General features: G+C 40.4%; 2 protein-coding genes and 1 pseudogene across 10 annotated transcripts in view; 2 read left to right on the top strand and 1 right to left on the bottom strand.

Annotated features, from left to right (window-relative positions):
• Positions 1 to 18,090, bottom strand: part of KIF1B (kinesin family member 1B) — a 151,316-nt gene extending 133,226 nt beyond the window's left edge. For 6 of the 9 annotated variants that reach the window (XM_070385222.1, XM_070385218.1, XM_070385219.1 and 3 more), the window contains exons 1-2: positions 17,773 to 18,089; positions 3,749 to 3,929 (exon numbers count right to left, since the gene is read on the bottom strand). In XM_070385222.1, the coding sequence (XP_070241323.1) occupies positions 3,749 to 3,854 (106 nt within the window). In that variant the 5' untranslated portion in view covers positions 3,855 to 3,929; positions 17,773 to 18,089. Of the gene's footprint in view, positions 1 to 3,748; positions 3,930 to 17,772 lie in introns of all 9 variants that reach the window. The other 3 variants (XM_070385216.1, XM_070385224.1, XM_070385225.1) reach the window with 3 other exon arrangements.
• Positions 10,805 to 11,312, top strand: LOC102270281 (small ribosomal subunit protein uS11-like; annotated as a pseudogene).
• LOC138991144 (proline-rich protein 2-like) lies at positions 17,400 to 18,305 on the top strand. The gene has a single exon (XM_070384401.1). The coding sequence runs from the start codon at positions 17,400 to 17,402 to the stop codon at positions 18,303 to 18,305; it is 906 nt and encodes a 301-aa protein (XP_070240502.1).
• The last annotated feature ends 7,070 nt before the right edge of the window (positions 18,306 to 25,375 follow it).

The following is a 25,375-nucleotide window of genomic DNA, read 5'->3' as shown; positions in this document are numbered from 1 at the left end:
CTGAGCACACATGCATGCTTAATGTGTTAAAGAGGAAGAGAAAGATCAAGGCAGATCAGAGCCACTTGGACTGCTGTCTAGAAAGGATGTGGACAAAATATGATGGAAAAACCATTGGTAGTTCAGCATGGTGTTTAAGCTGGTCTAAAGGCTGGTTTTCATAGGAGTAGTAGAATATGCCCAGGTCTACTTTTTTTTTTCCAAGTCTATTCTAACCACATTAATTACTTTTAATAAAAACTAAGCATTTATTCTTCCATATTTCATCAAAAGACAAATATTTTCAATAATTCTGGAGATATCTTTGTGGGAAACAAACAAGAACGAGTAAACAAAACTCCAAAATTTATGGCCCTATCCTTAGAAAATGTTCAACCAGGAATCTTATTTCCTTCTTCAGTTTGCAATCTACCAGTGAAAACACCTGAAATCTTTCATCCAGAGTGAATATCAGTATTTGGGTAATTTTACCTTTTTCCCCCAAACTAACATTATTGTCTATACCATCAAAATAATAAAGTAAAAAAGGCAGCCATATATCTTAGATACAATGAAGACTAATACCTTTCTTATTAGCCATTAGTAAACTGGGATTTCTTTGGAAGGAATGATGCTAAAGCTGAAACTCCAGTACTTTGGCCACCTCATGTGAAGAGCTGACTCATTAGAAAAGACTCTGATGCTGGGAGGGATTAGGGGCAGGAGGAGAAGGGGACGACAGAGGATGAGATGACTGGATGGCATCACTGACTCAATGGACATGAGTCTGAGTGAACTCTGGGAGTTGCTGATGGACAGGGAGGCCTGGTGTGCTGCAATTCATGGGGTCACAAAGAGTCGGACACGACTGAGCAACTGAACTGAACTGAAACTAGGTTTTTAACCTAGATGATCAAAAAAAAAAAAAAGCAAAGAAAATCAAGTGGACCCAAATCCATTTCACATAACTATCCAGAACTACAGAAAATTTTAATTTTGCTACATACTCCTGAACAGTCAATAGATTAGCTTTTTTATATCTGTTTAGTACTTAGCATATCATTACACATATAGTAGATACTTGTTAGTAAATAAAACCTATTAACTTTTTTGGATATCCTTTCATGCCAAAATCTCAAAAAAAAAAAAAAAAAAAAAACTACACCAAAAAACCAATTTTGACAAGATATAAATATGAAGTTTATTCGTGTATTTACAATGCAGTCAAGACTGAAAGAAAAGTTATTATTACACCTGCTACTAATTAAACTATCTCTCAAAGGAAATCCCCCCTTGAAGTTACTTCTGGGAAGAGGAACTGGTTGCCTATGTGATGGGGTAAAAGGAATGATTGTACTGTATACTCTTCATACTTTTTGAAATTCATACCCTGTGAATGTCCTACCTATTCACAAAAATAAATCAAAACTGGAGGGAAATTAGGTAATGCTCGGAGAAGGCAATGGCACCCAACTCTAGTACTCTTGCCTGGAAAATCCCATAGATGGAGGAGCCTGGAAGGCTGCAGTCCATGGGGTCGCTGAGGGTCGGACACAACTGAGCGACTTCCCTTTCACTTTTCACTTTCATGCATTGGAGAAGGAAATGGCAACCCACTTCAGTGTTCTTGCCTGGAGAATCCCAGGGATGGGGGAGCCTGGTGGGCTGCCGTCTATGGGGTCGCACAGAGTCGGACACAACTGAAGTGACTTAGCAGTAGCGGTAGGTAATGCTATTTGACCTTGACAAAACTAGAAACATATAATCCATTTAAGATGCGGGCATTCTAAAATGATTACTCATCAAGGAAAAACATTAGTGTTATTACTTGTGCTAGTAAGCATTTTCCTTTATTTTTATCATAAGACTTTTGCATTCATGGATATGGTCTTGAAAAACATTAGTGTTATTACTTGTGCTAGTAAGCATTTTCCTTTATTATTATCATATGACTTTTGCATTCATGGATATGGTCTTTTAATACTCACTCTCTACTTAAAAGTTTTAATAAGATTTCCAACTCTACAAAGAAAGTACCAACATCCCAACCATGAATGAAACTCCATCTCCATGATACTGGGGATTTCTCCTGGATAGTCAGTATACAAAACGGATCAGAGAAAAGTAGACCTTTCTGGAATCAATTCTGGCTCCTGATCCAGGATTTCCTAATGTCCACCCTTTAAAAGAACTTGTGATATACCAGGACATTTAGAGGCAACACCAACAGTCAAAAATGCCTCCATACTAAGTTATAAATAAATGCATTTTTCAGAAAGAAACAAGAGGCTCAATAACCAGAATTTAATGTGCTCATTTCAGCAGCACCTGTACTAAAACCAGAATGATATAGAGAAGGCTAGCAAGGCCCTGTCCAAGGATTTAGTTATATACTGTGTAAAACTTAATTCTTAAAATGAAATAGAAATAAGAACATAGCCTCGATGAGTGACATTTAAGAATATAACATTAGTTAGAGAATAATACCAAATTCTGCATCTTTCTTTTACAATTATTCATAGGATATATAATTCACAGAATCACTGGCACAACTGACAAGGAAATGTAAAACACAAACAATGGTACAGCAGTTTGGACTCCAAAGTTTGACCCTTTTTCAAAAAAATAGAATGTTGCAAGTCCTATGTAGCAAGTTCAGAAAAATGTGTTAGCAAAAGAAAGTTCCAAGTTGTATACGGGGAATATGTATGTGTGTGTGTGTGCATATATATGGCAAACACACAGTAATAGAGAGTGATGGCTGGGAGCTGGGGGAGAAAAGGAGACATTGATCAAAGGGTACAAAGTTCTGGAGACCTAAAGTGCATCATGGTGACTATGGTTAATGATGTTTATGTAAAATTTGCTGAAGGAGTAGATCTCAAGTGTTCTTACCTTAAAATAAAAGGTGACTATCTATGAAAAGTGATGGATATGCTAATTAGATAGTGTTGATCATTTAAAAATGTATAAACATGTCAAAGCACCCATTGTACACCTCAAACATAACATATAGATTTATTTCCCACTGGGAGAATCCTCTACACAGAACACTGGCCCACAAACAGATAAGCATATTTCCTCAAATATTTAGCATTAACTTGGGTCTGAAAGAACAACAATTCTACTTTATCCCAAAGTTACAGGCTTTAAAATGGTAGAACTTACCATTATTTAAGTAATAGTTTGCCTACAGACCCACATCAAGTAACTAATGCAAGTACCAAAAACTCCAGCTTCCATCATTTTTCACCTAAGGAATAGTTCAGAGAAACAAACCAGGAAGCAAGGACTGATCATTTTTAGTAATAATTTACAAGTTTATTATCTGCTTTAGCTATATCTGTCGTTCAACTCAAAGAATCATCATAAGGAAGCAGTGTAAGTGTTAAGACCATCTTGGTAAGCTCAAGTACTATTGAAAATCAAGGAAGTTAAAGCAATCTTGCACCCTCAATAAGGTATATTTCACAGCATCATTTACTAAAAATCACTGCTTACACCTTCACTATCATTAAGACTTCAACTTAATAACACTAGCTAAATTCACTCAGTTTTCTAGGGAATTCTCAATTGTAAAGAAGATAAACAGCCAATATTTAAATATGCTACAGCAAAAATCACAGGGGAAAACATTCAGTGGAACATTCAGAACAGCAAAGTTCCAAGTGTTACTAGCCACATGTTCATTTATTTTGATGACAGCAAGAAGGAAAGGGGGAAGGACAGGAAGATGAGACAGGACTGACAGAACACAGCATGTACTCACTGGTTGAGTTGCCCTGCATCTGAATGATGCACTTGGACTCTTTGCTGGTCTCTCGAGAATTGAAGGGCCGAACACGGACAGCCACCTTCACTGAGGCTCCCGACATTCTGACGGTCTTGTTATATATACGAAGTCCAGAAATAAAGAATCAAATCTTCTCAGGAAGTTGTGTTCAAGTTTCCTTTAAAAAAGAAAAAAAGTTCATATAAGATAGGCAGAATTAAAGAAAACAAGGCTAATTTGAGCAGAAGAGCTATTAAATCTTAGTACTATTTGTTTCCATTTCTAAAAATCTCATCCCTTTTCTTCCCTATAAATCTTGTATGTGTGCATGAATAAATCAGTCACCAGTCTTGTCTGACTCTTTGTGATCTCACGGACTGTAGCCTACCAGGCTCATCTGTCCATGGAATTTTCCAGGTGAGAATACTGGAATGGATTGCCATTTCCTCCTCCAGGGGATCTTCCCAACCCAGGGACTGAACTCGCATTCTCTTACACAGGCAGGCAGATTCTTTAGCACTGTGCCATCTGGGAAGCCCCACAAACCTTATATTCTCAACAGTAAATTATCAGATAGAAAGTTAAAGACTGTAATTTGTTTTCCTGTTCCATTATCTATTTACCATACCTAAAAAGTCCCTAGACTTAATGATAAAAAATATTAACTGCAAAATAACAAACATCTTATTTACTCTCTGTTTTTCTGGATCAATTTCCAATAATATATGGAAAAAAATGTTTATCTGCTAAAGAGGGTTCCTACACAAGAAACTACCCATCTGCAAAACAACTTATTACTTGCTTTTAAAGAAATGCACTGAATTTTTATATTTTAATTTCAGTTTGAAACATCTAGTTACACGGTGTATATTTAAACAGCAAAGGACAGAGATAAGCTCCAGCTAGCTTCTTTGCCTGTAGGTATCCAGGAATTCCTTTAACTTTGATGACCCCTTTCTTAAGTATCTCATTTGGCCCTCACAACGATCCCGTACAATAATCACAGACAGTTCCAAAAGACCCAAGCCCTATCCTCTGACCCATGGCAGAATCAATTCACTACATTTCACTACTGAATGAAGCCACAGGGAAAACTGAACATTTTCTAGAGGAATAGTTTTTCTCCCCACAGAACAAAACGAACACCATTCAGTGAAAAGAACCCACATAAGTAATTTCCACAAGAAACAACAGATCTCAATCTGTACTCTGTTATATAAACATCTTCAAGAAGAACTGAACAAAAGAAAAAACTATAAAAGAAAAATACTTACGGGTCCAATTACCAGAGACCAAATTTTTGGTCCTGACCAGTTTCTTCCACATAATTAAGTAATGGTTAAGAATGCTCACCTCCAGCTGTACAACTAATGCTTTCCATAGGAAAAGGCAAAAAAAATACTCTATCTTATTTCTTGTTTTTTGGGAACATGTCTGTTGTCTGTCTCTCACACCACCACCAGAATGCTCCGAAGATCTTGTCTGCTAGCTCTTTCATCAGATACCTTAAAATGGTGTCTGATGAAAGAGTTTACCACATGTTTGTTGAAGGAATGAGCTAATGAATTCTATTTCCCAATTGTAAGAATTATCCTTTATCTGGTTTACTTTTTTATGTTTTAAATGATTATAATATTTATTGATATTAATATTTTTATATTTGCTGTGATGTTTTTTCCAGTCTGTTTCACATTTTATTTTACAATAAACAGACGTTCTTTTTTTAGTACATCATTTATTTGAATTAAATTTATTAAATGAAAGCTTAAAATTATTAACTCTTCCAATCTATATAACATGACCTATAGTTAGTAGCTGAGTACTCTGTCAAGACAGTGAATGAAGCATTCACAAAAAGCAAGACACAGAACACACTTTAACTCCTCAGAGTCCACTTTAATATACAGACAGCATCTCAACACTCAATGTGTCCCATTATCTTCTCCTTAAAACTAGCAATCTCTGCCAATCTTCCCATTTCTATCTGACCCCATACTATAAAGCTAGGAGTCATCTTTGCTTCCTTCTCTTTGAATCCTTTCATTAGTGGTAACATTATTCATGAAATACTACATGAAAACTTTTAAAACATTAATTTCCATTTTTCTATCCCTTCCCTCCTCTCATTTCCTCTGCCCTAACCTTAATCCATGTCCTTACTACCTCATGCCTAGCATACATGCAATAGAGAAACTAATCTTTGAGCTTTTAATTTTAATCCATGTCTTTAAATGAGGGTAAGGGGTTTGCACAAAACAATCACAGGATCTTTAGAAAAGTAAATGAGCCTAGACTTCAGATTTTGAGATAGGGCCCAGGTATGGCTAGTTTTGTTTTGTTTTGTTTTTTTCATTTTCTAAAAATTATGTTGTAAACTTCCAGCTGAGAACCCAACTTTATGCAACTGCTTAACCCTACTGCAGTGACTTTCAATTTCACTTCCAAATCCAAGAAACTTTTCTTACTCCCCAGTGCTTACAAAACCAGTCAAGGTACTCTGCGGCTGGTCAAGCGCCTTTACTATCCCACACACATTCTTTCACGTGTTCTAACAATTTCTCCCCCAAGAACCTTCATTTTCTCCTCTAGCTGATGGCCCAGCTCTAGTCTTACCTCTTTCAAATGGGACCCAAACATTCCAGGAATCACTGGTATTTCCTACAGCACTTAAAACCAACCCCAAATGCACTGTGAGAACACTGCTATCATTTTACATGACTATATTCCAGCTTGTATGCTCTTTAATAGCTTCCCAAAGTGAACATCCTATTCCTTCAAAATCTCTTTGAAACTTAGGTTCCTTGAAAAAATGGCAAATTCCAAGTCTGGGCAAGAAATTTCAGGATGATTCTGGAACATTTAGTATGACCATAAGAATGAAATCAAAGACGAATGGGGTCACGGTGAAAAGACACAGCTGCCAACTGAAAGGGGCCCCCACTGGACAAAGATGGGATAACTGGAGCATAAAAACACATGCATACATACAGGCACACTGCATATGGACTGCAAAACATTAAATATATAAATTCAGAGGTTCATAACGATACTTCCAAAAATCTCATTACTCTGAAAACTGCAAATAAAACCAGGAATGGAGCATGCATTCAGTCCCTGTATCCTGTATGTTCCAGGATAGTCAAATAGTCAATGAGAGCAAGTTCTTTTCTATGGAAAAAGTCCAGCTAATAAATGCAGAAGAAATGACAGAAATAGAAAGTCACCATTTCCCACCCCTACTAACAAAAAGGTTCTCTGCATCATCACTATCTACTAAAAAAAAAAAGCCTTAAATGAAAGGCTGATTGATGTGGGAAGATTATATTGTATGAATTAGGGTAACATAATCTGAACCAAAGGATCATCAACCTTAACAATACTAACAGTGGGATACTGACATGGCCCACGCCGCCTGATACACTCCAACAGGAGACACACAGAACCTCCTAGCACATATTCTTACCCCACCCCCTTAAAAAAAACACTGACAGAATCAAGACTCATTTACAGGACACACACGGAGCAAAGAAACAATTTAAACAATACCCAGAAGATACAATCACAGCCTAACCCAGAGTAGAGAAAACTCTACAGCTCAAGACACCCAGTAACTTTAATTAAATAGCATGATGGGCGGGGGGTAATAAAAGAGACAAATATTGACAATTAATGAATATTGTGGATATTTAAATTAAAAAAAAAAAAAAAAAAACTTTCTTCTTTTGTTTTCTACCCAGGGCCTACCGAAGTGCTGCTGCTGCTGCTAAATGACTTATAAACAATAAAGGCTGAAATCTCCTTGCTGACTTTTGATATAAAGTACCAGGAACCAAAATACTAACATCTTTAATACAGAATGTCCCCATACATACACTTTTCATCAGTTGTTTGACCCTTCTACCCAGCTATCCTCCCAGCATTTCATTCAACTTGACACACCCAAACCTCAAGTATCTTTCCACCTCCCCCAGCTCTTTTCTATTTCTTTTAGTGTCCTCACCATTCTCCTGTTCCCACAGGCTAAAGAGCTTGCTTCCCCTATCCATCTAATCAACGCCAAGTTACATGGCTTTCACCTATAAAATCTCTCTCATCACCATCGTACCACCGCTCTTACGCCTTCAATACATCTCACCCAAGACTATTAACTGTCCTAAGCCCTTTTTCTCCTCCTTCCTCCTGTCCCCACCACACTACACTCTACTGCCATTTTCATCTACTCCATCCACACTATGCAAAGCTGTCAGTGTTATACTCCTGAAGCACAAGTTTCTTCACTTAAAAATCCTCAAAGTTTCTCCACTGCCTATCAAGGAACGACTGAACTCCCCACACTGGCATTCAATGTGTTCTGTAACATAAACCACCTATTTTTACAAGCCCACAAAACACTGCCTTCCATCCACATTCCTTAACCACCACCCACGAGAGGGTTTTCTGAGAGCATCTCGTTTTTCTGCGCCTGTGCCTTTGCTCCAAAGCTCCTTTTACCCAGTGTACTCTTCCACCTCCCCTGTTCTTCTCAAAACCCAATTTTCTTCCAGGACCTTCTCATATGCTACCTATTTTTAAAGCCGTCATAGATTCTTCAATTCTTGCAAACCAAAGGCAAATGTTTCTCCACTTAATACTTCTCAACTCATTAACCTTATCTAGAGCAGAATAAGCTGTTTTGTAGCAATAAAGAAAAACAGCTTAAAGTTCCTTGAGGACAAGACAGAAATTTAGTCATGTTTCTAATCCCATATATCACATGGTCTTGAATAGAGGAGTCAAAACATTTTGGTTGAGTGGGTGTGCCACAGTCTATGGGGTCGAAAAGAGTTGGACAGGACTTAGTGACTGAATAACTGTGTATCAACAAATTGATGTTGGAATGGTATCAATAAAAAAGCAATCTGTTTCAAAATAAAGATGGACTGATGAAAAAGAAAAAGGATAAAATTAATTTCATACTCCTCCCTAATTAAAATAGCTTAACTTCTTTGGAAGCGATATGTACGTTTTAAAATTACTTTCCCCAAACAACCTGAACCTAAACACATTTTTTCTTTTCTGATTTAACTGTCCTGTTGTAAAATTGCAACTGTCTTCACAAGTAAGTTAAATTTTTATACAGTAAAATAAGAAACTACAGTTAAGCGGGCTATAGCCAAGTGTTACTTTGTTACTTTCCTACAAACAAAGAGTATCTCTTTTATAATGGATGTCCATCAAAGAATTAGTTTCAAAACCTCCTGATCCTTTAAAAAAGTTACCAATTATGTAAATCTGAAATCAAGTTTAAATTTCAGTGAGAAATAACAATTACAGAATATTTTTAAGAAGTTATAGGAAAACAATAAAAATTAAAATACATTTTCCAAGTTTTAAAGAGCCAAAGGCAGGTAGGAAAGGCAACCATACATACTCTAAATCTCTTAATAGCCTCAGTTCTAGACTGTTCCTCTGACCAGTTTTCTTTCCTTATGACATATGATTAGAAGCATTATAAAGTGGAATGGAGCAAAAATTCCAGAAGCGTTCACTAACAATAGAGGGATAATAAAACATTTAGATCTAATTCATTTGAATTTTTCTAAATTTTTGCCCCATTGCTTAAATCTTGTGCAATTCTCTAGTGCCCTCAGAAGCACTCTGGATTATTGGGAGCCTAAGACAAATTCTCAAACTGACTTTTCAGCAAAATGAACAAACAAGAATGAAATAATCTTAGTTTTTTGGTTGGCTGGGTTTTGTAATACCCACCCACCCCCCTTTTTTTTTTTTTTTACAGAAAACAGCCAGGATTATATTCCTTAAACAGAGGTCAATTCATGTCATTCCCTCTTCTTAAAAGCCTTCAGTTGGTTCCCATGGCCTCAGAAAACAACCTAAAAATTGATAGGCCTCCACAATCCAACCTCTTTCTCCAGTCTCAGTTTTCACTGTACAACTTGAAACCTTCTTCACCAAGATCCTTATCACACTGAACATGCAATGCTTAGAAGCTCAATCTCCCTTCCAACCTATTACAAGTCCATATCTTTTGAGGACAAGGTCAAGGCCACCATGAGGCAGGAAGCATTAAGTCATATCTTCCTTAACATCCCCTTTCTAAGCTAAAAGTCATACCTTCTATCTCATTGTTCCCTAAAAATGTTGTGTTGATTCCTCATTTTTCTACTTATTTCTTTCTTCCCTGTGTTGCAGTCAGCAGTTAACTCGCGTACATTGCTACTTTGTTCAGTATGTTTTTCACAACTAAAAATAGATTTAACCAAGAAATGCAATTTTTTAAATTCAACATTTATACAATCTGCTATATTCCCACAAATTTAGAATATCAACAAGCAATCTATTTAAAAGATATCTTTTCTATTGAATACATTTTAAAGAATAAATTAGGGAATTCCCTGGCAGTCCAGTGATTAGGGCACTTTCACTACCGAGAAACCCAGGTTCAATCCCTGGTCAGGGAACTGAGTGACACAGCCCAAAAAAAAAAAAAAGAATGATAAAAAAGAATAAGTGGATACCCCCAAAATAAGTATCTGCAGCTAATGAGCCTATTTTGGAAAGGTATGAAAATTTCCTTGTTATTATGGAAGTTGTGCGTTCTTGGTTGAATACTTTCCATGAGGACCAAGCAGGCTTTAGTATCCAATACTCCACGTCACTGAAAAAGGCTGTACTGATAAAATGGCCCCCAAAATCTAAGAATTTATTTTTGTGTGTATATGTATTTTGTGTATGCATGTATATCTATTCTTGGTCTTTGACTCTATGGATAAAAATCAGCCATGAGCCAGGCTGCAAAAGCTCAAAATGGATCATATGTTAGGAAAGCTTCTTTCTGCATTCTAACCCAATGACAAGAATCAGACTGCACAGGAAGTTTCCTGACAGATCAGATTTTCAGTTTCAAATGAGATTAAACTAGCTCATTTAGGCTACCCAACTGTTTTAACCATTTATGAAAATAAATCAAAACAATTTTTAGATTAGACACGTGTCTTCTTGTCACTGCAATTAAGAAATCAAGAACCTGTTTCCGGTGGCAGAGTCTGGAGAAGACGCGCAGAAATGGCACCTAGCAAGGGGAAGGAAAAGAAGGAAGAACAGGTCATCAGCCTCGGCTGAAGGAGAAAATATATTTGGTGTGTGCCACATCTTTGCATCCTTCAACAACACTTTTGTGCACGTCACCGATCTTTCTGGCAAGGAAACCATCTGCCATATAACTGGTGGGATGAAGGTGAAGGCTGACTGAGATGAGTCCTCTCCATATGCTGCCATGTTGGCTGCCCAGGATGTAGCCCAGAGATGCAAGGATACGGGCATCACTGCCCTCCACATCAAACTCCGGGCCACAGGAGGAAATAGGACCAAGACTCCTGGACCAGGGGCCCAGTCAGCGCTCAAAGCCCTCGCCTGCTCAGGGATGAAGATTGGGCGGATTGACGATGTCACCCCCATCCCTTCCGACAGCACCCACAGGAAGGGGGGTTGCCGTGGTCGCCGTCTGTGAACAGGACTCCTCAAATTATTGCTTTCTGTTAATACATTGCTTTGATGTAAAAAAAAAAAAAAAAAGAAGAAGAAGAAATCAAGAACCTTCCTTTTTACTGGTGACATGATTTGATTCTCATAATCCAAGAGGTCCATCCAGAAACAACAGCTCCTATGGCCTATGGCTTAAAATAAACTATTCTAAATTAAAGTTTTTCATTATTTTCTTATTTTTCACTGTTCGGATGGCTAACACTAAACTCTATCTAGTAAGTTAATTCAATCTAATAACTAAAACCACATCCTATAATTTTTATTTTACAGACCCACTGGGAACTCTGTCACCCAAAACCCAATATTCCACTTAAGTTGTATTGTCAAAGTGGATGACAACAGCTACGCCTGGTAACTGTCCAGGTTAAAATGAACTCAGCTTGGCTATGATGTAGAAATGGAAGTTTCAATCAGAGGTTAATTCAAATTTGGTATGAGTCAAGGTTCTCTCTGAAATCTGCCTGTGACCACACCTTTGCAGCTACCTGCCTGGTAAGTAGCTCCTTAGCTGGGCAAGAATGCAGGTCAGACTTCTCCATGTGGCAACAATGTGTCAGTCTTGCCACATGATAAACCACTACCCAAAGTTTAATAGGTATGTTTTCAATGAGATGACAACACAAAATACAAGTATTCCAGGTTCTCACCAGAGTTATTAAATAATGAGTGTTCTGCTGGGATACTCAGACTTATCTTTACATAAAGTTATATACCAGAACCACATTAGTCACAGAAAAGACTTAAGTTATATTTTAATGTTGTATACTCAGTGTGGAAAGCAGGTGGATTACTTTTTTAAAATAGGTCTTTGAAGAACACTTCTTCCTTTTACTTAAAAGATCTGTTGAAAACACTTAGTATGTATATCTTTGCATCAGGATGTCTGTAACGCTTTCCTCTTAAAATTTCTTTAGAATTCATTACCAGGAAAAAAGATTCTCTTGACAAACCATTACCTTTCTTTTACCAGAATGAAAATTGTATAATTTCCTTTTCCCTTTTTGTCTGACTTTCAAAAGTTTCAAGACTAAGTTACAATAACATATCATACACTTTATATATATGGCAACCCACTCCAGTATTCTTGCCTGGAGAATTCCACAGACAGAGAAGCCTGGCGGGCTACAGTCCCCGGGGCTGCAAAGAGTCGGACACGACTGAGCATGCGTGCACATACAGACAAACTGCTGTAATCTGTGTATTTACTTTTTCCTCCTGTCATATAGATTTTTGTTTCTCCATATTTAACAGCCTCATCATATCTACAGTATTGTGGTAAGCTGCTCAAAACCTTTTTCAACGCAGTAAGTGATATAAATTACAACTAAATAAAACTTTCCTGTAATGCCTAATCTGTTATTTGACACTGAAAATGTTATGTAGTCAAAATTCTAGTTCTTAAAAACAAAGTAAGTCTTTAAAAATTACACAAAAATTTGTGTTGAATAAATGATAGGCATGTGAGTGGCCAGAAAAGCACAAGGCCTGGAAGACTGAAACCAGCCCCACAGAACAGAAGCAGACAAAGAGGGAGTGAAGTGAGCAGTACTTCCAGCACTGCACAGGCGTGAAACGTGCCCCCTGCTATCATAACAAAGAGCTGGAAATCAGAGCGCCAGCAGTGTTGAAGTGGGGGATCAGGGAAGCCAGTCTGCGGTGGGCTGGGGAGTAATGAGGAGGCAAGAACTGGAAATGCAAGTATCCTCACTGCTTCCAGAACCTATGAGGGCAGAGAGATGGCCAGAAGGGAACAGGAATGGAGAATGCTTCCCCTCCCCATCCCATTTCATTAATACAAAAGTCTTCTATGTTTCTATCCTTGATTCAACAGCTATTCATGGGGTGCCTACAACATGACAGGCAGTTGCAGGAGTCTGGGATAAATCAGTGAACAAAACAGACAAACATCTTTGCCATGGAGAAGTTTTCATTCTAGTAGGGCAGTGAAAGTCTCTCAGTCATGTCTGACTCCTTGCAGCCCCATGGACTATACAGTTGATGGAATTCTCCAGGCCAGAATACCGCAGTGGGTAGCCATTCCCTTCTCCAGGGGATCTTCCCAAACCTGGAGATCGAACCCAGGTCTCCCGCATTGCAGGTGGATTCTTTACCAGTTGAGCCTCAAGGGAAGCCCTAGTAGGGCAGAGGGGACATTAAAATAGGTTACACAGAATATGAGGTGAGATAAGTGCTATGAGGGAGGAAAATTACAGCAAAGTCGGGGGGATCAGAAGTGTGGTGGGAAGGGGTGCCAAGCAGATGCATGAATGAGGTCAGGAGAGGTTTGCTGAGGTAGTGAGGTTTAAGCTTAAGCAAAGACCTGAAGCAGGTGAAGGAATTAGCCAAGCAGATTTCAGGGGAAGTGTTTCAAGTAGCACAAAGAGTCAGAGCAAAGGCCCTAACGTAGGACTGTGTCTGCTGTTTTCAAGGGGAAAACTGAGGGGAAACAGCAAAGACGGAAAGGGAAGTAGCCAATACAGCAAGTCCCAAACGAAAAGAAGGCAATGATACCCAAAACACAAGCCCAGGGGTGAGCGGAAGTCGAGAGAGTAACCTTTCTCTTGAGACTGCCTCACTGTGCGGCAGTAAGCAGGCCTAACTAAAATGGTCAAGATTTTAGAAAAGCCACTGTGGAGAGCGGGAGAGGGGACTGAGCAGAAATGCTCTGACGGACACCAGAGACAGCTTCAAGGGAGACCCAAGACCAGACACCCGCCGAGGCACTGACGCGCAGCACTGTGTGAGGGGTCTCCACAACACCGTTAAAAAGGGAGGCTACGGATGACGGGAATGACTCAAGACTGGCATGTGAAGAAATAAAGGCTCCAAGTACTAGTAAGAAAATGGCCGAAGCAACGCACCTGGAAATGACAGTGGAGAAAAAGCAGACGAAGAAGTACAATCTGAAAGGGGCTAACAGGACCAGAGACCTGAGGTAGGAGAACACATAGCAAGAGACTAACGTGAGAGCTCTAAGTTACCAGAGTTTAAGACCTGAAGGTGATGACGTGTTAGAAGATACGGCCACAATAAGAGTTATGGAACAGAATGAACCTTACCTTTGAGCTGAAGTTAAGGAATTCTACAGTTAAGAGTAGTTACAAAGGAAGTTCAGCCTAGTGGACACTAACCACTTCTAGTGACCTTGGGGGAATCATTTAGCCTCTGTCTCAGTTTCACCTATAAAATGGGGATAACAGTATGTATTTTATATGGCTGTTACAAAGATTGAGTGAGTACATGTAACGTGGTTAGAAAAGAGCCTGGCACACAGAAAGAGCTCAACAGAGTAAGCTATCCTATCACTACTGTTGTGATGGTGGTTGTTTATACAGTTATGGACATCTGCCAGAATGATGTCAGAAATTCGGATGGAAGGAAGAACTAAGACACACACCAATGTCTTCAAACAGAGCAATGGTAGAGGACAGTGTAATTGAATGATACACTTTGGCATAAACAATTGATAATAAATGTAAAAAATATTCTAAAATCAGTCATTTACAATCTTGTGAGTTATAACAAATATACAAACCACTGCAAAACAAAAACACTGACCGAGTATTAGATAATACATATTACACTGCAACACAGAAAGGGAAGAGGCTCTGACTGAAAATCACAGAAACCGCCATGGCAAGGGTAGTGATACACTAAACCATATGTACTAAAACAGAAAGGGGCTGGAGTTAACCTGATCTCACCACATCCACAGACACGGGGTAAAGCATAAGTTCCTGGAGTAAAGAACTACATCTCTACACACACTCAACTGGGAATGAATGTTGTCAAAGTGAGCATAAACAAATTACTGGGCCAGTCATCAAAAAACCCAAGTCAAAAGTCCAAAGCATCCTTTGCAGGTTTTTCCTGTCACAGGTGCATCTGCTTCATTTACCTTCTACTAGATGAAAAAGTTCTAAATGTGTATTTATCCACATGCTTTCATGAACTCCAGAAATTCACCAGTATCTGCTTGAGCAAGACCACCTTTTAAAGAGAACAACATGAAGTAGATATGCTATACCTTTCACTTTAGAGCCTTGTGAAATTATATCACATGGGTTTAAAACCAAAGGGCTATCTTACTCCTGAGAAAGACCTGGTGTGCTCAGAGCCCTGGGAAGCGCTTAGAAACAAAGCAGGGGCCCTTTGTTGTCCTTCACTCTGTACCCAGGACAAGACCATAGCAGGAAGTGAGCTTGAAAGCTCCAGCCTTGGAGAGCCTCTGTTGGCACTTCTCTTGGCAGTTTATTCCCAGCACAAATTCAAAGTGGGAAAAAGAAAAGAGAGAAAAAAGGAAAACTGCATTCGTCTCTGGTCTTGAAAAGGAAAGTCTGCTCAGAAGTTGTACCTGATTGGATAAACTTTGGAAAAACAATCATCAGAGTGGAGCTGCACAAAATCTTGCCTCCCAGACTCCCATTCCGGTCTGACTTTACCACGTGCTGAGACTACATTTAACCACCATTCTTCAGATCTTGCTTACTAATAAAATAAATATAAAAACTAACATCTCAGAAATATTTCTTAATTGGGGCATGGAATTTAAAAACAAGACATTCTGTATTTCTCTCATTATTAATAAGATGCAAAAAACACTAGTTCTGTTGAAGTCATTTTTTAAAAATTTCAACCAAGTTTCAAAAGAAAAGCTTAATGATAAAAATAAAAAATAAAGTGTTAAGACTATTCTTAGAAAACCTTATCTGAAAATGTTTAAGTAGTTCCACTTAAGTCACAGGAATTTATTCATTAAGAAAGGGAGTCTGAATGAAAGCAACAGGACAAAAAAGGTGGGCATGCCATTCTCCAGGGCCTGTCCACACCTAGTATGTGGGAAAAGACAGATTTATGGGCTCACACTAAATTCAGTTGTTGCTCCTATCCAGATCTTTTTCTTACAACGCTAACATGTGTGCACTCTTCATATTCCATCCTTAAGTGGTACCTTACCCATTTCACTTGCTTCATAATCCAAAAGCCATACCAAGTTAATTAGAAAGCATCACCTCACTTCTTAGAGAACACAAGCTAAGATTTTACTATGACTAAGCTAAGCTGACAAAATGCCAGCCTTTAAATAAAATATCCACCATGATATCACCTCTTAAGAGCTATTTGAATCCAGCCACTACACTTTCAGGGGGCTGGGAAAGACCCATTTAAGACACAAAGCAACATGTTCAGTATCTCCACAACAGCTGCCTAGAACAGTAAAGAGATATGTCAGCAAGGGATCTGTTGACAATCTAATTTCAGCCACCTCGAGATTCCACAAACCTGACAACCTGCGTCCTCAAAAATACTACTGCAACCCTCTCCCATCATTAGACTATTCCAGTTGACTTCACCTCTGCATATTGAGCTACTTTGAAAATATACCCATCCGGCGACGCAATATACTATTGATAATTCCAGGCCTCCACCCTGGTAAATTGGCCTTAGCAATCCTCAGATCTGCCTTTGTACGAGTAAGGCATCACCATCCCTCTGTGTCCATAGCCCTGATCATAGACGATGAACACAGAAATGCATCATTTCACCCCAAAGAGAATGCAATCTTGAAGGCACTTTGCCTTGGAAGCTCAATTAGCGATTCTCCAAGGAGGGAAAAAAAAGTGATTTCGGAGTTCCATTCTGGTTTTAGGGCCCGGAATGTTTTGTGTTGCATGAACAATAACTAGCTCGCTGGAGTAGCCTCCCAACCCCCACAACTTGGCTTCGGTGTGGCCAGTCACCCTGAAAGCTGCCAGGGCTGCCACTCGGTGCCTTCCAGCAACGGGACTTGGCTCCTAAAGGATTTGTCAGATCATCCTCCCAATATGGCTGCCAGAGTAATCCCAGGCTGCCGACCGCCGAGACCACACCAGCCCCCGCCACCGATGGCCAGCCTCCAGCGAGCCCCCTCCCTTCCCACCGCGCTTCTCTCCAGTCCTTGCGACAGCGGCTCCCCCCTCCCACGCGATGCCAGCGCCTGCCTTCATCTGGCAAAAGGGCACAACCACATTCCTAGACGAAGCCTCGATGCCAACCCTAACGGAGGAGAGAGGATGGGGGTAAATGAGAAGGGTGGCTTCAGCACAGAGCACAGAGAGCCGTAATGTGCGCAAAGAGCCCGGGTAACCGACGGGCAGCGGCGGCTCGGCTGACCGCCGGAGACAGCCGGAACCTGGCGGCTCAGGGGAGGCGGAGAGCTGGTGCGGGCCACTGCGGGGGACCCGGCAGGCCGCTGGACCCAAGCCGGGCGCTCGCTGCTGGCCCGGGGACGGTCCCCCACCCCCGAGACCGAGACTCCCCCACCCCGCCCCGCCCCACTCGGTGCCCCGCTGGGGCAGCGCCCTCAGGATTCGCGGCTCCGGCCCGGCCCGGAGCTTCCCCGGCTCGGACCCCGCCAGCCCCCGGCCTGGCCGCCCCTCCCCCGGGCGGTCCCATTCTCAGGCTGGCGCCGCAGCGCCAACCGCCGCCCGCCTTACCTCAGCCGCGCTGCGGACAGACTGACAGGCGGGCGGGAGGGCAGGGTCAGCAAGGGCCGCGGCGCGCGGGGGCGCGGGGAACCCGGCACCGACGTTCCTTAGCGCGAGCAGCGGCCGCCGAGAGCCGCAGGGCGCCGCTCGGCAGCCCCATCACACAGCTGGCGAGCCCGGCATCAAGGGCCACGGAGGGCGGGAGTCCAGGAGACCCGGGCGCGGCGACCGGCGAAGAGCGGCTCAGCCTCGCGCTGGCACCTCCCAGGACCGCCGCCGTCAGACTGCTCAGCGTCCGTCCTCTCCAAGCTCCGCCTGCTGCCGCCGGCCTAGGACACCGCCCGAAGCCCGGCTGCCGTGCGTCACCTCGGTCCGCCTTGGCGCCCGCGACTGACACAGGCAGCGACCAATCAGGGTGCAGAGCTCCGAGCGACCGGCCAATCGCAGGGGGAGCCGGTGAAGAGGCGGTGAGAGAGGCGGAGACGGCTGGGCGCCCCCTGGTGGCTCAGAAGCCGGAGCTGGTGTGTGGGGGTGCGGGGTAGGAAAAGGCGGCGCCCAGAGTCCCCTCCCGGGTGACCCCCGAAGGGCGTTAGTCGGCAGCAGCCAGCCGCGCTGGGCTAACTCGGTGATCCGCCTTGTAAGGGGACAAAGCAAGGCTAAGTGGGGCGGGGCGGGACTGTGGGGACCCGACGCCTGCGGAGGGGCAGAGACGAATGTGGGAGGCAGCCGAGTGTGGAGTCATTGTCTGTTTGGAAAACATCTCACCACGTTGAAGCCGCCGAACACTGCGCAGTCGGAGCTGAAACACGCAAAAGGATGAGTGTACTATCCCGCAGAAAGCTTGCCGGCCTATTCTTAGCGAGCCCGAGCACAACACCTCCCACACGCCACCTTGGGAAAAAAGGCGGAATGAGTAATGGAAAAGCATGACTTAGTGGGCATTCAACTTGTCTCCTTGGGAGACCGAGTAAGGGCCGTGAGTAAAGAACAAAATGCTTTGTATTGCCCCGGAGTTAACCAACCGAGGTCCCCCTTGGGAGATTCCCTTGAAGGAGGGTTATTGGAATTCAGAAACCGAGAGCACACACGCGCTCTGCTAGCGATTTTTAAAAATCAGGTTTTGATTCAGGTCAAAAGAAAAGTACACAACTGTTCACGTGAGGTACAATTAAGTACTTAACAAAATATTAATTCTACAGTAATATGGGTAATTATGCCAGGCATCACTATTTTACAAGGTTATGATATGCTTTTTGATTTACTAGCAGAAATTTAAAGTAAAATCTGATTCCTCCCCCCCCCGAATTCAATACAGAATTGGATGTTAAAAAGCCTCTGTATAAGCAGAGACACTAAAGCATCAAAATTAAATTTCTACACTAAGGGTTTCAGAAGATTTGCACCACTGCTAAACTCCTCATACTCGCCATCCAGCCAACAGCTATTGAACCTTCCATATAGAATGTAAACTCCACCTGTCCACAGAATGATTTGACATAGCTTACATTGACCCATACAAGCAATAAAACTATAGCATTAAACTAGGAGTAAAGTTAATAATTTTTTTAAGTAATAAAGTCTGTATAGGGGAAAGGGCTGTCTGAAAAAGGGGAATGCATAGAAAGAAAAATAATATTTAAAAATAGAGTCAAAAATAAAATAAAATAAAAGATAAAAATAGAGTCAAGGGAATGTGCCACCACTGAGCACAAAACCCACCTGGTAGCTTCCTGAAGGCCATGACAAAAACAGAATTACAATGAGTTAATAAACAGAAGTTCACGGATTCATTAGTAGACACCAATCTTTTCCTTAAAAAAAAGAAAATCTCTTAAGTCAAAGATCTCTCTTGGTAAATGACACATTGCGCTTGAAAACGTGTGGGTTATTTTCAAATATCTTTTGATACTTATTTCTAACATAATTCCACAGTGATAAGAGAATAGAAACTGTATGATTTCAACAGCTTTTTAGCCCATGAAATTTTTTCACCTTATATTATGTCCCTGGATATGTTCCAGTGTCTCCTGGTTTATAGTCTTTGGGAAGTTGAGTAGAATATGTATCCTGCTGTTGTGTGAAACTTATATAAATCTTAATTTTGTTGAATTGGTTCATAGTGCTTTCCAGACCTAGTATAGCCTTTTTTTCTATTTATTCTATTAATTTTTGAGAGTTTGATATTGAAACACCAACTAAAACTCTTAATTTATCTACTTAAAAATAATCATAATATATATAGTGGAACTATATGTAACTTTGTTCTGTATTTTCCAAGTTTCCTATAAATGTGTTATACTTTTATAATTTAAAAAAAAGCTCTTTGCATAAGTACTCAGGTAAGCACCATGGAGAGTTACAAAAACCTGGATGGTAGTATTATTTGAGCTCTCAATGGAGTTCAAATTAAAAAGAATCTGAAACAGTGAAGGGAATGTAGTGGTAATCAGCCCTAGACAAATTAAGCAATAGCACACAAAGAAGGGTCAATAGAGGTAGATAAGACTGTTCTAGGTTTTAAGACCAAAATAGCCTCCTCTACCTAAGCTTTTTGCCCCTCTGACAAATGAAAATCACTCTACAGAGACCTTCAGTTTCTCAGGTTACAGATTTTATACAGAGTCACCCCTCAAAAGTCAGATAGTACTAGAAAATTAAATTTAGCCATGGCCCAATAGTTATCCCTAGAATACAAGGAAAGAACACCAAAAGATTTATAAATGTTACACACCGAGCCATGCTACCACAACTAATAAGGTGTCTAGATACAAGGTCAATATAAAAAAATCCAAAGTACTCCTTTTCATTAGGAAAGGCTAACTAGAAAATGTGATTTAAAATGCTTCTGTTAAAAATAGCAACAAAACTATTAACTATTTAAGGGTAAGTTGACAAAAGATAAGCAAGACCCATATGGAAAAAAGTTATACAACTATATTTTTGAAACACATTCGATGAGATCAGGTACATTCAGGGTAGTATGAAATTAGATGATGAAACATACTAAAGAAGATCTAAGTAGATGGAGGTGTTCTTATTTGGGGGCAAGAAGAAAATTTTAGCATGTCAATTCTTTCCAAGTTAATCTATAAACTTAATGTCATTTCACTGAATATTTCAACAGGATTTTTTATGGAATTTAACAAAGTGATAGTAAAATTCAAATAGTAAATCTAGTCTATGTCCATTTTAAAAAATTAACATTCTAGAACATATCCAAGAGTATCCATGACAATTTTGAAGAATGAGGTGTGGGGATTTGCCCATAAGTTAACAAGATTTTCTGTAACATCATACTAATTAGAATTCTATTGCATTGGCACAAGAATATACAAATATAGAAATGGAACAGAATAGAGTCCAGAAACAGATCACACACATATGGGAATATACCATATGACAGCACTGGCATTAAAAATCAGTGGAGAAATGATAAATTATAAATGATGTGGAGTAATTGCTTAGTATGTGGTAAACCACTGGTAGAAGAAGGCAATGGCACCCCACTCCAGTACTCTTGCCTGGAAAATCCCATGGACGGAGGAGCCTGGTAGGCTGCAGTCCATGGGGTCGAGAAGAGTCGGACACTACTGAGTGACTTCACTTTCACTTTTCACTTTCATGCACTGGAGAAGGAAATGGCAACCCACTCCAGTGTTCTTGCCTGGAGAATCCCAGGGATGGGGGAACCTGGTGGCCTGCCGTCTATGGGGTCACAGAGTCAGATACCACTGAAGCGACTTAGCAGCATCAGCAAACCACTGGTGGTCTAGTAGTTAAGAATCCATCTGCCACTGCATGGGACACAGGTTTGATCCCTGGTCTGGAAAGATTCCACATGCTTCAGAGCAACTAAACGAGCGCTACAACTACTAAACCTGTGCTCTAGAACCCATGAGCTGAAACATGCTCCTTACATCACACCATACAAAAAATAAATTTCACATGGACTGAAAGCCTAAATCAGAAGAACAAAGGTTTAAATGTTCTAGTAAGAAATATAAAATATTGTTATCACCTTGAAATAAAAAGAAAAAAAGTACTAATCACAAAAGCTGTGAATTTAACTATAATTAAAAAAAACACTTCTATATAAACAAAAAATACCATAAAACAACAAACCTTAGATTGGAGAAATATATTTGTAACACATTTCACCAACGAAGCATTCAGAATATACAGAGAAATCAAATCAATTTACAATAATACAAATCAATGTGAAAATATAAATGTAGCAGGGAAAAAATGTGCAAATAGTGTGACAAAAAAAATTTTTTTAAGGAACAAAACAGAAAATTCACAGAGGAAGGTATGAAAAGACATGTAACTTGCTGGAAATAAGATACCACATCCATCCAATTACCAGAAATGAAAAGTGTAATGATACCAAGTAATGTCAGGGAGTAAAGTGGTACAACTTTGTTAACAACCAGACAATTGGAAAATGAGCATAGCCTTCTAACCGAGCAATTCCTCTTTTAGTGTATCTCCTAGAGAAACTCTTGCGTAGGTAGCTAAAGAAACAGGTACAAGAATGGTGTTTGAGGGACTTTCCTGGTGGTTCAGTGATTAAGAATCCACCTGCCAGTGCAGGGGACACAGGTTTGATCCGTGGTCCAGGAAGATTCCACATGCTTCAGGGCAACTAAACTCAAGTGCCACAACTACTAAGCCTGTGCTCTAGAACCCACGAGAAGCCAGAGCACTACAACTAGAGAAAGCCCGGGCATAGCAACGAAGACCCAGTGCAGCCAAAAATAAATAAATACATTTTTGCAATATCGTTTGCACTAAGGAAAAGTGGAAATGTCTAACAGCAGGAGAATGGATGAATAAATTGTGATGTAGTGATAATTATATCACTATATACGATGTACAGAATATACACAAGGATACTATGCGGAAGTAAAAACAAAAGATCCAGAGTTACACTTAACAACACACCTACAGCAGTCAGGACCCTGTCAGGAAACAGAAACCATGATAGTTATTACAAACACAGGAGATTTAATAGAAGAAATGGTTATCCAGATGCTCCCAGGCTCAAAGAGAGAGAGAAAAAAAAAAGGATAATATAAATCAGATACTAGAAACTGCAGGAAGGTACTACACCCATAGCATTGGGAGGGAAAAAAATGAGGAGGGGTGTTACCAAAGCTAGGAGACTTAACAAGGGGCCAAGACTGGAGCTGGGGGAGAAGGGAGGCTGCTGCAGCAAGAAAAAGCACCAGAAGAAAGGGCAGAAATAAAAGAAAAACTATGAATTCTCTACTCACCTCAATACCTCTTATTGGCAGAACCCAAAGGGAAACCAACTAGCAAAGGAGCTTGAGAAATACAGATTATAGAAGGGTAGGTACAGGGATGAGAAACAGTAGGTAAATAGCACAATGGCTAATCTTAAAAACATAAAGTTGAGCAAAAAAAAAGTGTGCCATATAATGTCATTTATACATACAGTTTGAAAACATCCAGAAAAACCCTATAGGACTATATTCATGGATAGTCGAAAATACATGTGAGAATGATAATTACCAAATTCAGAATATAGGTTATCCCAAGAGAGAGAAAAGAAGCAGGAAGCAGGACACAGGAAGCATCAGCTCTATCTGTAATATTTTACTTCTTAGGAAAAAAATGATCTCAGATGGGGATGTTGATAGAGTTAAATGGTGTCTATATGAGTGGGTACCATTAAGGTTAGTCTCTATTTTTTACTGCCTGTTGCAAAATATTTCATATGGATAGCAAGGGGGAAGGGGCAGGGTGGGATGAATTGGAAAATCGAGATGTTGTTGTTGTTTAGTCACTAAATCATGTGACATTTTGCGACCCCATGGACTGTAGCCCGCCAGCCTCCTCTGTCCCTGTGATTTCTCGGGCAAGAATACTGAAGTGGGTTGCTGTTTCCTTCTCCAGGGGATCTTCCCAACCCAGGGATCGAACCCATGTCTCTACATTGGCAGGTGGCTTCTTTACCGCTGAGCCACCAGGGTAGCCCTGTATGTATACTACTATGTTTAGTGAGAACCTATTGTATGGTATAGGGAATTCTACTCGGTGCTCCGTGGTGACCAAAACAGGAAGGAAATCCATAAAAGAGGGGATAGATGTATGTACATGTATGACTGATTCAGTTTGCTGTACAGTAGAAATTGACACAGCAGTGTAAAGAAACTATACTCCAATTAAAAAAAAAAAAAGGCAGTATTTGTTTTAAGGCATCCCAGCTGTGGTCCCACCGGTAATTCTCTGCAGGCTGGGTCAGCAGCTGGATCAGAGGGACTGACTGGTGGCAGCTGGACCAAGCATGAAGGGCTGAGTGGGTGGGAGACCATAAGCCATAATCCTCTTTCTGACCTGGTTTTAAGATGCACTGATCCCACAGCCTGCAATGTAAAAGGTCACCTCATCTTAGCTAAACAGTTGGCCTTCCTGACTGAGTCTGTATTCACTCAAAACTTACACATGGCACCACTTGCACTGCCAAAAATCTAGGAAGAGCCCATTTTCATTTCTGGGAGGATTCAGACTGCAGTTCTCAGCAGAATTATCCAAGTCCACAAAGAGAATTATTTTCTGGTTATTTTAACCAATATCAGGTAACATATGTACTTAAGTCTTAGATCGTGTTGCACATTGAAAAATAGAAACTGCTTATATTTTTGGACTTAGGAGATTGCTGTGTTGAAGCAGAAAAGACCTTTGTTTTTATATAAACTCCTTTTAACTGTTCATCAGTCAACAACATCTACCTGATATAAGCATGTGTAACTATGAACGGAGATTCGTGACATTGTACAGGAGACAGGGATCAAGACCATCCTCATGGAAAAGAAATGCAAAAAAGCAAAATGGCTGGCTGAGGAGGCCTTACAAATAGCTGTGAAAAGAAGAGAAATGAAAAGCAAAGGAGCAAAGGAAAGATACAAGCATCTGAATGCAGAGTTCCAAAGAATAGCAAGGAGAGATAAAAAAGCCTTCCTCAGCGATCAATGCAAAGAAATAGAGGAAAACAACAGAATGGAAAAGACTAGAGATCTCTTCAAGAAAATTAGAGATACCAAGGGAACATTTCATGCAAAGATGGGCTCAATAAAGGACAGAAATGGTATGGACCTAACAGAAGCAGAAGATATTAAGAAGACGTGGCAAGAATACACAGAAGAACTGTACAAAAAAGATCTTCATGACCCAGATAATCATGATAGTGTGATCACTCACCTAGAGCCAGACATTCTGGAATGTGAAGTCAAGTGGGCCTTAGAAAGCGTCACTACGAACAAAGCTAGTGGAGGTGATGGAATTCCAGTTGAGCTATTTCAAATCCTGAAAGATGATGCTGCAAAAGTCCTGTACTCAATATGCCAACAAATTTGGAAAACTCAGCAGTGGCCACAGGACTGGAAAAGGTCAGTTTTCATTCCAATCCCAAAGAAAGGCAATGCCAAAGAATGCTCAAACTACTGCACAATTGCACTCATCTCACACACTAGTAAAGTAAGGCTCAAAATTCTCCAAGCCAGGCTTCAGCAATACGTGAACCGTGAACTTCCAGACGTTCAAGCTGGTTTTCGAAAAGGCAGAGGAGCCAGAGATCAAATTGCCAACA

The sequence above is a fragment of the Bos mutus genome, chromosome 16 (genome assembly GCF_027580195.1).
Source record: "Bos mutus isolate GX-2022 chromosome 16, NWIPB_WYAK_1.1, whole genome shotgun sequence".
Classification (NCBI taxonomy): Eukaryota; Metazoa; Chordata; class Mammalia; order Artiodactyla; family Bovidae; genus Bos; species Bos mutus.
Note: the sequence above shows the minus strand (reverse complement) of the source record. Positions and strands in the feature narration are given on the sequence as shown.